The sequence below is a fragment of the Mustela nivalis genome (genome assembly GCF_964662115.1).
Source record: "Mustela nivalis genome assembly, chromosome: 7".
Classification (NCBI taxonomy): Eukaryota; Metazoa; Chordata; class Mammalia; order Carnivora; family Mustelidae; genus Mustela; species Mustela nivalis.
In genome coordinates, this window is record NC_139026.1 from 59,985,801 (window position 1) to 60,001,564 (window position 15,764).

Sequence of the window (15,764 nt, forward strand, 5' to 3'; positions counted from 1 at the left end):
AAAAAGAAATGGACAAAGAGGGGCGCCTGGGTGGCTCAGTGGGTTAAACCTCTGCTCTCGGCTCAGTTCATGGTCAGAGACCTGGGATTGAACCACACACTGGGCTCTGTGCTCAGCAGGGAGCCTGCTTACCCCTCTCTCTCTGCCTGCCTCTCTGCCCACTTATGATCTCTCTCATCCTGTCAAATAAATAAATAAATAAAATCTTTAAAACAAAAAAAAGAAAAAGAAAAGAAATGGGCAAATATTGGGACAGCTGGGTGGCTCAGTCAATTAACTGACTTAACACTCAGTTAAGTGTTTGCCTTCAGGTCAGGTCAGGATCCCAGAGTCCTGGGATCAAGCCCCATATCCAGCCCGGCACTGGGTTCATTGCTCAGTGGGGAGCCTACTTCTCCCTCTCCCTCTACCTGTCATTCCTCCTTCCTTGTGTGCTCTCTCTCTCTCTCGCTCTCTGTCAAATAAAATCTTAGAAAAGGAAAGAAATATTATTGCATGATTTCACTAACCTGGATCTCCCTCAACTTCTTACCTCTCTCTGTGTATAATCTAGTCGCATGGCTCTATCACAATTTAAGAACTAAGAGCAGAGTTTTAGTCGATGTTGCTCTTGTTCTGTTCTATATTCCTCTACTTCCCCACCTCCTCATTCTTGTCTAAATTCACTATATCCTGGCTTATTTGTTATTCTTAGTTGCTCTATCCAGTTGTGGTTTTAGTTCTCTTCATACTAGCTCTCTGCAACTTTTGGCACTCTCTTTCCCATTAGAGAACACTTTTCTCCTCTCCTTTCTCTGTTTCCTTCCCAGTCTCCCCTTCTGCTAGTCCTTCCTGTTGACAGTTCTCAAAGGTTCCATCTGCTGCCCATTGCTATTCTCAGTATATGTACTGTCCCTGGGAGAATTTCGTTAAAAAACTTTGTTGAGATAGAATTCACATACCCTATAACCTTCCCGTTTAAAGTGTGCAGTTAATTGCTTTGGGATTTTTTTCTTTTTTGTTTTTTCAAAGATAAATACAATTACCACCAACATCAATTTTAGAGCATTTTTATCACTTCAAATAGAAATCCTATATCTTTTAGCTATCACCTCCTACTCTCCCATTTTCCCCAACTCTAAGAAACTGCTAATCTACTTTCTGTCTCTATAGATTCACCTATTCTGCATATTTCATATAGATCAAATCATATAATACTTGGTCTTTTGTGACTGGCTTCTTTCACTTAGGTTAATGTTTCAAAGTTCATCTACATTACAGCATATATCAGTATTCATTCCTTTTCTATTGTTGAATAATATTACATTACATGGATATACTATACTTTATCCATTCATTAGTTCATATGCATTGAGATTGTTTCCACTTTTTGGTTATTGAGAATGGTTTGCTGTGAACATTTGTGTACAGGTTTGTGTGTGGACATATGTTTTCATTTATCTAGGAGATATCTATATCATCTATATCTATATCTATATCTATCTATAGATATATCTATATCATATATATATATCTAGCACCAGAATTGCTAGATCTCATTCATTTCTAAGGTTTTATTCACAATATATATCCAGGTTTACTTCCTAATCTATCTCTAGTTCAGATTCTTTTTTTTCAAGATTTTATTTATTTATTTGACAGATAGAGATCACAAGTAGGCAGAGAGGCAGGCAGAGAGAGAGGAGGAAGCAGGCCCCTGCTGAGCAGAGGGCCTGATGTGGGGCTCGATCCCAGGACCCTGGGATCATGACCTGAGCCAAAGGCAGAGGCTTTAACCCACTGAACCACCCAGGCGCCCCATCTAGTTCAGATTCTTTCACACTACACACTTCAGACAAATATAGCCACATGAAGCTCCCACCTGGATATTGTACAGACAGCTTCAAAGAAAATATATCCCAAACTGAGCTCACCTTTCTTTCCAAATTGCTCTCACCCCCTGAATTATTTATTTCTGTTCATGCCCCTACATACACCCACTTATTTCATTTGCCTCATCCCTCTTTATCCCTAGGCTTGTTTGGTCTGTACTCTATCCTGCCAATTATCTCCCATATGTTCCTCAAGTGTATCCTTTCAATTTGCCACACCTGCCCTAGTTCAGAAATTCCCTCCTAGATCCCAATAGTTTAGCTGTTTTTTTTTAACCTTTAGTTTTGTCATTCTATAATCCAAAATCCATAAGTTTGATCATTCTAAAACTTAAATTTGAACCTGTCAACTCCTCTATTTACATTCTTCAGTAACTCAGCACTACCTAGAGAATTAAGGTCACGCTCTACAGCATGACTCCTCTCCCATTGTTTCTCTTGCCACTCCTTGTCTGACACTTCAAGCTCCAGTAACTTTGAAAATGTTGTAGTTTCTGACATGCACTGTCCTGGTTTTACCTTGTGTGCATTTACAAATACTGTTTCCTGCTTGCAGTATGCCCTCCCTCTTCCTTTCACCATCTACTACCTACCCCTCCTTTGTGATTTTGTTCATGTAATTAATATTCACTTTTAGGATCCATAGGCTCTCCTCTAGGAATCTCTTCCATATGCTCTCCTCTCTTTCCAACCCAAGCAGCAGTAAGTGACCTTCCTCTGCGTTCACACAATAACCAATAAGATTTTTATCAACACATGCATCACTTTATACTTCTTTCTCACTGACTTTTTACCCATTGACTTCTTTATTACTGAAGGAATTGGGTGTTTTATCCCTAACTCTCTAGCATAGTACCTGAAATACAGTATTTATAAAATCAATACTATGTGTCCATACATCTGATCACTGTAATAACCTAGCCTACAGATATTTCTAAACTTAGCACTTTATTGCAACTATTAGAATCCAGATTCTAGAGTGTTTGGCTCTTCCTTTTATGTAAGTGGCCTTCCTCTTAAACCAGTTCTTACTCACCCAAAGTATTTTACTTTACCTAACACTGTATTAGATGCTTAGTATCCATTATCAACAATGTTAGGGGGAGACAACAGTCTTACTGATACCAAGTCTTTAGAACGCAGGACATTTTGCATCCTAATATAGCAGATGTTTTTTGGTTTGGGGGTGGTGATTTTTTTTTTCCATTATTCCTGAACTGCCTTATGGCAGTTCCCTCTTTTACAGTTTCTTCCTTAAGACTCACTAAAATTCCCATCCAATTGGTAAGTATCCTTCCTTCCCTTGAACTACCATAGTACTTATGGTCTAACATTCATGTGCCTTATAATATCCAAAATTCATCTACAGTCCCGGGGGTTGTTCTTTGGCAAGCTGATAGAATTATGGGGGCCCATGCTGGGCCCATGGACCTCTAGGCATGGTTGTGGGTCATGGACACTGGGGACATTCACAGCTGCTTTCTCAAAGAATTGTAAGTCATGAAGTCACAGTAGGAACCATGGTGGTCAAGTGTGAATGGAGAAGGATGAGAGGAAGTGAAGTAGGAGGCATAAATGGAACATAAGAATTCAATATTCAGATGTATAAGGAGGTATGAATAAGAGGGTTGGATAATCAGGTCTGAATGTTTTCTTGCATCTCAAAGAAAAGAGCCTCATAATCTTTTGTTGTTGTTGTTTTTGAAATCAGGAGTCTATCCACAATGCTTGAGGCAGGAAAGTAATAAATAGGTGTTATGACAGATGCAATGGAGACATTTGAGAAGATCTCCCAAAGCACTCCATTAAAAATACTTTTGGGACCAAAGCAGGCTTGGTTAGTCACAATGACAGAAGGAGAAAACCAGAGTCACATTTTTGCCATTACTGACTTGAAGCAGAGCTTTGGGGTGCTATGTATATGAATTGTACCATACTTTATATATATTTTATATATATTTGTTAATGTATACATTTTTCTCCTTAATTAGACTTTAAGTTCTTTGAAAGCGATGGATACTCTTTATATCTTCCATAATGCATGATACACAAGAAAAATTCTAGAGCAAATACAATAACATATACTTTGTGGGAACTTCACTTCCATGAAAAATTAGAACAAAAGGCATTTGGGAGAAATTCCAGTATTTTCTATCACTGTATCAGGAATCAGTAATTTTAGGCTCATAACATATGACATAATGCAGTCAGTGTAGGGCCTCATTTGTATATCAGAAATTAAAAATTCATAAGTGAAATATATTAAAGAATCTATTATATATTTGTGCACAAGAATACTTCTATTTTCTCATCCAATAGCTTTAGTTTCCTCGTGTACCCTGCTCTTCTCTTAAAAACAACATAAAATTGAACTAGTTCATCAAATACTATTTCTAGTATTTTTGTTTCTTGCGTTTAAAGTATTTGGGCACACGAAGAATAACATAACCTGCCAATACTGGAGTTACTTCTCTCTAGAGGACAAAAATTAAGCTTTCTGTCAAAAGGGAAAATTTATTATAACATTGCTTTTCTATGATTCAGTTCTTTTATCATATTGGAGTATTAAGTGGTACAGTATAACAAAAATTATGCCAAAAACAAATGTGACAACAAATTTTGAAGATTATAAAATTGCTAAAACTTTTTCTAGCAAATAACCCAAACAGAGTCAACTGTATTTCAAGCTTTAAATCACACAGTGTACCTTATAATGTTTCTCAATTTTCTCTGAGATCCCAAACTAACATAGTTCAGCAGAGAAAAATAATTTTAGGTATTTTAATATGAAAAAAATGTATCATAACTTAAACACACATATGGGGCACTAAAGTAACTAGCTCATTTACATAGTTTGAAATTGTATATTTTGTTAACTTTTTTTTATTTACTAGAATCAGATCATCACTGAAACATGGTTTAATGGAAAACACATTCTGCCAAAAAAAAAAAAAAAAAAAGCCTGAATTCTAGCCCTGTCTATAAATCTGAACTACAGAGCAAGAAAAAAGAATGTTGTATTTGGTTAGACATTTAAATAAATCTTCACCAGAAATTCATGTCTTCAAAGTTGTTCACAGCCCTGTAGATTTCCTGAAGTATAAACCAACATAGAGTAACTCTTTATTTTCTCAGGTATTTACATGAGAAAAGTATAAGTACCATCCATAATTTTTATCATTTAATAATGTAATGACATTTTAGTACTGAACTATAAAAAGGATATAATTTTAGCATTAAACAAAAATATAACTTTTAAATTTATGAAATTTCATATATTGCTATTTTTTCATTTTTCCTCAGACAACATTACAGATTACTAATTTATACCATCTATGTAAATAATTGAAGATTTGCCAAACACTATATATATTTAAATACCAAGTCCAAACCCTAATGATTCTTTTTTTTTTAAACGATTTTACTTATTTATGTTAGAGAGAGATGGAAGGCACACAAGTAGGGGGAGGGGCAAAAGGGAGAAGAAGAGAGAGAATCTTAAGCAGACTCTGTGCTGAGCACAAGCCTGATATGGGACTTCATCCCACATCCTTTAGCCAAAATCAAGAGTTGGATGCTTAACTGAGTGAGCCACCCAGGTGCCCCAACCCTAATGATTCTTTTAAAAATTATTTTTAAGTAAAAAAGAGCACAGAAAACATAGGAATTTTTCCTTAGCTTCTACAAACCTTAGATAGAGAATATTAAGTTAATGATGCATTTTGAGGCATTCAATACATGACAAATCATTTCTTTATTTCAGATTGATTTTCCAGCTACTGAGTGGGAGTATATGAAACTTGATTCTGAAGAGAATAGAAATGATCTTGAAGAACCACCAAAAGAGTGTTTAAAACACATTGCCAGACTTTCACAGAAACAATCTCCTTTACTGTAAGTGACCCAGGTCTTTTGAGTAAATTTTGCCTACTGTTTTTTACACCACCAATTATACTGGAAGTTACATCTTTTGGATGTTCAATTAATGTTTAACAACTAACTTAGTAATTTTGTGTGTTTTTTAAAGATTTGTTTTTCCATTGCTTTTAACAATGGAGGTTTGACTTTAGTCAAAGGACAAATAAAAAGATTGGAAATCATTCTGTTCAGTACAATAAAGCAGAGAACTGATTAGATATAATTGGCATTTAACAGTGATAAACCATTGCTCAACTATCCTTCAACAGAGTAAAAAGTTGTTTTAGTAAGTAGAAAAAAGCAAAATTTAATTTTCTTGGCAGATTTAAAAAGAATAGATGTAAATAACTTTTAATAGCACTAAGTTAGTGACTAAGGAGTACTTAAATTTTGTCAAACAGTAATTCTCTGAAGAATAAAATAAAATCCCAGGAAGAGCCATAAGAGAACTAGCGATATTGGTACTTTCTACTTGGTAATATCTAATACATAGGTGATTGTGCTCATTAATAGCAGGCAAAAGCATTAAACTAAGAAAGTAACTTTTCTATGTATACTGTGAAAAGATATAAAACATGATAATGCCTTTTATTCCAAGAATAAGAAATTGTATAAATACATTGAACAAGAGAGTCATGTGATCTAAATAATCTCTTTGAGTGGGCCCTTGGACTGCAAGTTGAAGAATGGATTAGAGGGAAAGTAAGAATGGAAGCAATATAGCAAGAAGGTTGATGTAATTTTTTAAGCAAGATGTCATGGTGGCTAACACTAGGGTAATAGCACTGGACATTGGTAGAAATGTCTGGATTTGGGAGCCCTATTCTGGAAATTGAGGAGACATGATTTGATGATTAATAGTAACTAGGGGATAGTCCAACTGAGAAAGCAAAAAACCAACTTAGGTTAATGGAGAATCCAAAGTTTTGAAATTATTGAATAGGCAGATGTTACAAGTAATTCTCTGGAGAAGTAATAAGTTTGGGCCATTTCAGACTTGAGGCATTGAGTGTGATCAAGAGTTCTGTTTTGGGTAATCTTATTACTGCCCTTATCTCTAATTTCACCTTGTAGTATTCTTTTCCTCATTCACTTCAATAAGTGACATCAATCTCCTTTATATAGTTCAAATGTGCTGGTCCCTTTCCCATCTCAAGGTCTTTGGTGTTCCCTCTAGCTGAAATACTCCTTCAGTTCTTCACATGACTGAATCTCTCATCCTGTAGGTCAGGTCTTCACTGAATTGTGATCTTCTTAGAGAAATATTATCTGACTACCCTATCTAATGAAGTTCTCTTTACTCTCTGTCTTATTACCTTTTATTATTATACTTTACACACTCTTATCATTCTGTCTGCTAATGTGTTTTTTCTTGTCTTACTCATAAATTTGTAAGAATTGGGAGAGCAAGGAACCCCTCTATCTTGTTTTCACTCTATTTCCAGTACTGTACATTGTGCTGATAAATAATACATGTAAAATAAATGTAATGAATAAAGTTTCTTAACATAATATCTGATATAAAAAGTTGCCTTAAGGGATGTAAATGATGGACTATTCTTGTAGTCTTCATGATACATCTTGATAATCCATTATTATACTAGACTGCTGTCAGCTAGGTGAAATATCTTTTCTACTACTTACTCAAAAATAGAAAACATTACATATAACAAGTGTGTCACATATCAGACTAACATATTTGTAATGGTTTCTTTTAAAATATGAAAAAGGTGCCATGCTTTGAAATTTTAAGTGTACTCAAACAAAAAAGATCAAAAGCAACAAATAATGACAGTAACTTCCTTTAATTAGGAGTTTAAGTTTACTTCAGTGAATCCCAACTTGTTTTTATACTTCAGTTTCTATTTAAATGAATAATGCGTACATAAAATAAGCAATATTTTCCTCTGTTTCACTTACTCAAATATAATTATTAAGCTCAGTGCAGTAGAATTTCACTCTGGATTGTGAAATTGATGGAGAACAGCATTCAGTGTGATAAAATTTGTGTTAGAATCAGATTAACTTCAAAAAAAATCAGATTAACTTGTTTCAAAATACCATATTTTTTCACTTAAATAGTGATAATTATTTCTTCTTACAAATTTATCTAATGTAAGCAGAGTCAGGAAATTCAGACTAAATGAATTTCAGTGAATATGTACCAATAATATTTGCAAATATTTAAAAAATATACTTGATGACAGCTAAGAGTGTTTCTAATATGAGGAAGATTCCAGAAGGAAAGATTGAAAAACATTTGTTTTGAAAAAAATTTATGTTTCCACTTCTAGCTATGAAAGGCACCTATTACTAGACTAATACTAATTCTCCTGGCTTAAAAGAATATGAGACAAGAAAAATACATTTGAAACAAATGCTTTCAGAAATTGACCAGGGCTTGAGGTGAGCTCATGAATAAAGGGTTTTCAGCCTGAAGGCACTTTCTACATCATGGCTCTGGGAGGTATATTCAAAGAAGTGGTCTTGCTGAGATTTAAAAAAAAAAAAAAAAAAAAAAAAGTGGGCAGAGATCAGAGTTTAATGATGCTAAACCAGCTGGAATTTCTAGAGCATAATAGTAGAGAAGGAAAGGCGCTACAGAAATACATAACTGAGTACTTAACTACTCATGAGCAGCTAGAGATTTTGTAAGCCTCCAAAAGAGCTACCACAGGAAGATGTGGTTGCACAATGCTGGAAGACATAGAAATATTGACCAATAAGAATAAAAAATGCTCCCAGAACACCCCAAGCATTCAACAAAGAAACCAGCAAGATGCATATTAAGAGTAAGTGTTTTCTAGCCCAAGATTAAAGACTATGCTAGGCCCAACCTAATATACAAAAACAAGTTTCAAAAGGCTAAAGCTGATCTGCTAGTGCTTAAACTGCCTACTTAAAAAAAAAAAAAAAAAAAGAAATATTTAACACCCAGAAGATGGCAAAATTCAGACAATGTAACATTTTAAATATTTAACATACAATCAATAATTATTAGAAATAGAAAGACTCAGGAATATATAACCATAGCCTGGGATAGGAGGAAACAGTTAACAAAGACAAATCCAAATATTTTTAAACTGGCAGCTAATGGTTTGAATACAACTATTATAAAGACATCTATAGATGTTTTAAAAAAAGAAAAAAAAAGGTATTGGGCGCCTGGGTGGCTCAGTGGGTTAAAAAAAAAAAAAAGTATATATGAGTGAACAAACAAAGGCTCAGTAAATAAAATCGGAAACTTAAAAGCTGAAAAACGCAGCATCTGGGGCACCTGAGTGGCTCATTTGATTAGGCCTCTGCCTTCAGCTCATGTCATTCCTGGGGTCCTGGAATTGGGCCCTGCAATAGGCTCCCTACTCAGTGGAGAGCCCGCTTCTCCCTCTCCCTCTGCCTGCCACTCTGCTTAGCTGTGCTCTTTCTCTATTCTCTGTCAAATAATAAAGTCTTTTAAAAAAACACACACATACAATATCTAAATTTTCTAAAAATCACTGAAAAGCTTAATAGATTGCATTATAAAGAAACAATAAGGAGCTTGAAGAAAGGGCTATAGAAGATTAGCCATGTTGAAATACAGAAAAAAATACTGATAGATCCTTGTAACCTGCCAGACAATACTGACGATATGTGTATTGAACACACAGGAGTGGAGAGAAAGATCTAGGCAAAAAATTAATTAATTAATTAAGTGAAAATAGTCAAAATTTTACAAATTTGTTTTAACTTCAACCCACAGATATAAGAAACTTAGCAACTCTCAAACAAGCATTCAGACATACCCACATATCCATATTATAGTTAAATTTCTAAAAATAAAACATAAAGGTAAAAATTCTTAAAGCACCAGAGAAAATAAATTCCTACAGGGGAACAACTATTATATTAACTGTAGATTTCTCATCAGAAATAATGGAAGCCAAAAGACAATAGAATATTATCTTACATCTAGAAAGGGAAAAAGAAAATCTGTCAACTTAAAATTCTATAACCAGTAAAATTATATTTCAAAAATGAAGACGGAATGAAAATATTTTCAATTAAACACAGCTGAATTTGTTTATGATCAGCTTATCTATACTGTAAGAAAAAGATTTTTTAAATATTTAATTTATTTATTCGAGAGAGAGTGAGGGAGAAAAAGCATGAACAGGGAGAGGGGCAGAGGGAGAAGCAGATTCCCTGCTCCCTGCTCCCTGCTCAGCAGCAAGTATCACACAGGCTCTATCCTGGATCATGACCTGAGCTGAAGGCATACAGTTAACCCACTGAGCCACCCAGATGCCCCATGTACTGTAAGAACTCTTAAAATCTGTGTGGCTCAGTTGGCTAAGCATCTGCTTTCAGTCGGGTCTGATCCCAGGGTCCTGGGATTAAGCCTGACATTGGGCTCCCTGCTCAACGGGGAGCCTGCTTCTCCCTCTCTCCGCAGCTTCCCTTGCTTGTGCTCTCTCTCTCTCTCTGTGTCTTACTAGCTGAAAGAAAAGGATAAGTAGAAGAAAGCTCAGTATATAAGAATAAATGAAAAAAGGCACTGCAAAGGAAAAATAGTGAAATAAAATGACTTTTATTTACACATTTAACAATTTCTTAAAAAGCAATTAACTGTATAAGGCAAAAATAATTACAATGTACTAGGGGGCTTGTAATATATGAAAATAAAATGCATAACCACTATAATAAGAATGAGAAATGGAAGGCAGTATAATATTAGTTCATAGTTGGCTATGATATGCTAAAAGATAATACTGCAATCTCTAGAGAACTATACCACCCAAATTTTAAGTGCAAATTTACAGGCCAAGAAGAAGACAAAAATGAAATACAAGAAAATAATTGAAAAGATGACAGGATAAAAAGAGAAAAAGGACAAAGAAATGGTTTGAAAACAGTGATGACAAACTAATAACAATATGGTTGAGTTAAACCAATTATATCTGAAGAAAAAAAATTATATTCATATTATGTTAAATATAAATGGAAGGAAAAACTCTAATTAAAAGTCAGAAATTGTCACCTACCTCAAAAGCAGTATGTTACTTTATGCTATTTACAAGCCTATATTTTAAATATGAGGATTCAGGGTGCCTGGTGGCTCAGTGGGTTAAGCCTCAGCCTTCGGCTCAGGTCATGAGCTCAGGGTCCTGGGATGGAGCCCCTTGTTTGGCTCCCTGTTCAGTGGGGTGCCTTCTTTCCCCCCTCCCCCCACCTGCCTCTCTGCCTACTTATGATCTCTGTCTGTCAAATAAATAAATAAAATCTTTTAAAAATAAATAAATAAATATAAGGACTCAGCTAGATGAAAACTTTAAAAATGGAAAAAGACATAAAAGAAAAATCATATCATCTTGATAGATTTGGTGAAAAAAAAATTGCCAAAATTTAACACTCATTCCTAATAAAAACATAAAACTAGGAATAGAATGGAGCTTTCTCAACCTTAAAATCCCGAGTTAAATCTAGATCTGTGGAAAAATCTAGAGTTAGCATCATATTAAATGGTACAAGAATGAATGTTTTCCCCCTGCAACTGGAAAGCAAAGCTATCTATCTAAATATTTCTCCTCAATGTGGTTTTGGAAGTTCTAGCTAGTGTAATATAGTAAGAAAAAGAAATTAAATGTGTTGAACTGGGTAAGAAGGAAACAAAACTTCCTCTATTTTCAGATGATATAATTATGTAAGATCATAGCATTTGGGATCAAAGTACAAAATGCAGTGTATTTCAGTGAAAAACAAAATAAATTCTGTTTTAAAACTCAACATACAGGGGCACCTGGGCGACTCAGTTAAATGTCCCACTCTTGATTTCAGCTCAGGTCATGATTTCAGGGTCATGAGGTCAAGTCCCATGTTGGGCTCCCCACTCAGCAGGGAATTTGCTTGTCTCCCTCTTCCTCTGCCCCTCACCCTACTCTCTCTCTCTCTCTCTCAATCTCTCTCTCAAATAAATAAATTGGGGAGGATATGTGCAATGTTGAGTGCTGTGTATTGTATAAGACTGATGAATCACAGACCTGTACCCCTGAAGCAAATAATACATTACATGTTAATAATAAAAAAATAAAAAATAAAATTCAATTAACAATATCAAAACCTCTACATTAAAATTACAAAACTTTGTTAAGAGAATTAAAGAAAACCTCACTAAGTGGAAGGTTATGTTAGAATACTCTCTCTTGTTAAGATGGTAATTCTAATTCTCTGACATTAGTCATATAGATGCCACTATGTACCTATTAGAATGGATAATATCTTAAAATGGGCAAAACCAAGTGTTAGCAACAACGTGGTACAACTGGCACTGTCATACTCTGTGCTTAATAGTGTAAAATTTTACAACCACTTCAAAAAATATTTTGACAGTGTCTTCAAAAGGTAGACAAATACCTGACATAAAACCCAGTCATTCCCCTCCCAGGAACTTTCTAGGAGAAATGAAAGAAATACATCCTTACAAATACCTGCATACAAATGTTTATAGCAGTTTTATTCATAATATCCCCAAACTGGGGTGTATTCATACAAAGGAATATTACTCATTGGTTAAAATATATGGACTACTGATATACTCAACAATATGGATAATTTTAAAACACAGTGAGTGAAAGAAGCTATAAATAAAAGTATTTACTCTATGATTTCATTTATGTGAAGTTCTAAAATAGGTAATATTAACCCAGAGTGAAAGAAATCCTGCCAGTTCTTACCTCTGTTTGTGTAAGAAAATGTATATTAAAAGGAGTGTGATTTTTATTCAGCGTATGAATTTGTTAAAATTTATTGAACTGAATGTGTGCATTCTTTTGATGTAAATTATGCTTCACTAAAAGAAAGTAAAAGAAAAATACCTTGTTCAATATTGGAGAGAAAGGAATTTAATCAGAACAAGATAATTTGTTTTAGTCATAATTTGATAATAATTTTGTAATGGAATTTTTCTTCTGAGGACTCTATAGTGGGGAAGGTAGTGACAAAATGGGACAGGAACCCAAGCATACTTCAAAAATCTCTGTAATCTAACCCTTTCATTTGTAGATGAAGATGGCTTTTAAAAATGTAGAGAAATATTAACATTTAAAATATTTTAATATTTCTTACTATCCTTCTTGGAAGTTTTAGCTAATTTAAGCTGAGCAACACTGTCAGTTTGGAGGAGACAGTGTTCAAAAGCTGTCATTGTCATATGAGAAATGCTGTCCTCCAGTTGAACTGTGGTTCTGAATGCTTCTGCTGGAGTGTGAGCAAAACATGATAAACTGTCAGCAAGTCAATGGCCCTAGTCCTAGATTTCGATCTTCTGTTTGGAACCATTCTCCAGGGAGAAACAGTTGGGCATTTAAAGAAATCCTATTCACTGGCATTTTAACTCCAAACTTCCAGTGAAATATGAGAATTTAAAGTCCCAATCCAGGCATGAATTGAAATCTTTGTTTTTGAATTTTTGTGCAGAGTTTTCTGAACTCTCATGAAATTTGCTTTGAGATGAAGGACTAGCATCTTTAAAATATGCCATTTCTTCACAGGCACACTTGGGTCTAAATTAGCTTAGAAAGTAAGAGAGTAAATTTTCTATTACCTCTGTTCTAAGTAGTACATGTGGCAGGATTCAGATAAAACTTGCTCTGCCCTAAAGGAGACAGAGATTTTGTTAACCATTCTGTAAAAGAATGAAATTAGCAGAAAATAAGCTAATAAAAGAACCTATTAGATTCTCTGAAGAAGATAAAAGACTTGTTTTTCAAAGTAAACTAAAATGAAATTCAAAGAACTGAGTAAGATTTTGTACTCTAACATTTGTTAATATAGCACACTCCAATAAATTATAGTTTCCAATCTGGTTTTGCAGACTCTCTGAGGAAAAGAGAAGATACTTATGGTTTTATCGCTTCTACTGCAATAATGAAAACTGCTCCCTTCCTTTGGTCCTGGGTAGTGCCCCTGGATGGGATGAAAGAACTGTTTCAGAAATGCATACCATTTTGAGAAGATGGAAATTTTCTTGCCCTTTGGAGGCACTTGGACTTCTGACTGCTAGGTAAGAATTGTGTAACAAGCATGACATTATTGATGAGAAAAATTTGGAGAAAAAAATAGGACTCTATAATTAATTCAATAGCTATTCTGGTTGTTTCCAATTTCAGTAGCTATAGATAATAAATTTAGATAAATGTAAACTATAAATATAAATTTTAAGCAAATTTAAGCTATAATTGTGTCTTCTGTACTAAACGGGAAGGATAATTAATGGCCATAGTTTCTTAAATGAAGAGTTTAGATACTCTTACAGAAATAATAAAGCAAATTAGGGAAAAATAAAATTCTCTACTCTTTACCCCTCTCAAAAGAAGTAAGTCCTTAATAATTGGACCATATCTTTTATACAAAATGTCCCATTTATAGTAAGTGTACAATTAATATGCCAATGATAACAGTAAGAATAAAAGGGAAAAATTTATCCCTTATATATTCTCCAGATCGTCTCACAGAATAAAATACCCTGGAATGCAGTTGGGAGTGGAGTAATGATGTCTTCTTATAGTTAGGGAGAAACATGTGGGATAAGTGTAGAAGCTGTCTTTGGTTTAGGGAAACAGCTCTTCCTTGGCTTCTATTTTATATTAAAAGCCAAGAAGAGCTATTTTAAAACTGTCTTGATAAGCATCAGTTCACTGATGGCATGAAGAAGTCTGCAGTCTCTAGAAGCAGAAGAATTGCGGAGCCCTGTTCTATTCTGAATTCTCTCTCAAGGTCCCGACAGAAGGGGAATGTGAGAGAAAGTGACACAAAGGACTTTTCAAACTGATTTACTTAGGTTTATGTTAAAATTAGTGTACTTTCCAAAACTTCTGGAATAGAAAAGGAGGTGAAAGTTTTCATTTTCTACCACAATGAAATACCACTTCACACTCACTAGGATGGCTATACTCAAAAAGACAAATAATATTAAGTGTTGGCCAGGATGTAGAGGGATTGGAAAACTCACACATTGCTGGTGGGAATGTAAAATGGTGCAACCACTTTGGAAAGTAATTTTCAGTTCCTTAGATATAAAACATTGAGTTACTATATGACCCAACAATTCCACTCTTAAGTATATATCCAGGATAAAATACATAGTCCATCAAAAACTCATACATGAATATCCAGAGAAGCAATATTTATAATAGCCAAAAAAGAAAAACAACCCAAAAGACCATCAGCTAATGAATGGACAAATAAAATGTTGTCTAACCATACACTGTAATATTATTCAATAATAAAAAGGAATGAGTAATAATACATGTTACAACATGAGTAAACCTTGAAAACATTATGCTGAATGAAAGAAGTCAGTTGCAAAAGATTATAGGATTCCATTTATAAGATATATCCAAAATTGGCAAAACTATAGATGCAGAAAGTGGATTAGTGATTGCATAGGTCTTGGGAAGGTTGGGGGGAAAAGAGGGTTGATTGCTAAAGGTTATGAAGTTTCTTTTTTTGGTTATAGTTACACAACTCTGGGAACATATTCAAAACCATTGAATTGTACACTTTAAGTGAATTGTATAGAATTTGAATTGTGTCTCAGTAAAGCTATTAAAAATTTAAAAGAACAGAAAAGTAAAAATAGAAATATGAAACTCTATAATATCTCTAAAGCCTAATTTTCTCACCAGATGATATAACATCTTTCTAGTTTCTAAAGCATAAACTGGCTTTATGGAGGGGAATTATTATTGTTTTACTAAGATATACCTTGGTCTATTTAAAAGACATTAAATGTGTCAACTAATACCTTTTATAAAGTTTATGGAATATTTCTTAGAAAAATCTTCTTTTTGAATACCCAAGTTTTTAAACATTATAAAAGTTTCAGTCTTCTTTTTTTCAGAGGCAAATAGGTTGTTGTTCTGACATAACAAGAATCCGGAATTCCCAGCAAACAGATTGCATTGTATATAATGCATGTGCCAGAAACATGCAAAC

At 34.1% G+C, this 15,764-nt stretch overlaps 1 protein-coding gene across 3 annotated transcripts in view; it reads left to right on the top strand.

Moving 5' to 3' along the window:
- PIK3C2G (phosphatidylinositol-4-phosphate 3-kinase catalytic subunit type 2 gamma) overlaps positions 1-15,764 on the top strand; it is a 351,683-nt gene that overhangs the window by 124,026 nt on the left and 211,893 nt on the right. For all 3 annotated transcript variants that reach the window (XM_082742400.1, XM_082742402.1, XM_082742401.1), the window contains 2 exons: positions 5,635-5,765; positions 13,642-13,830. In XM_082742400.1, coding sequence (XP_082598526.1) covers positions 5,635-5,765; positions 13,642-13,830 — 320 coding nt within the window. The remainder of the gene's footprint in view (positions 1-5,634; positions 5,766-13,641; positions 13,831-15,764) is intronic.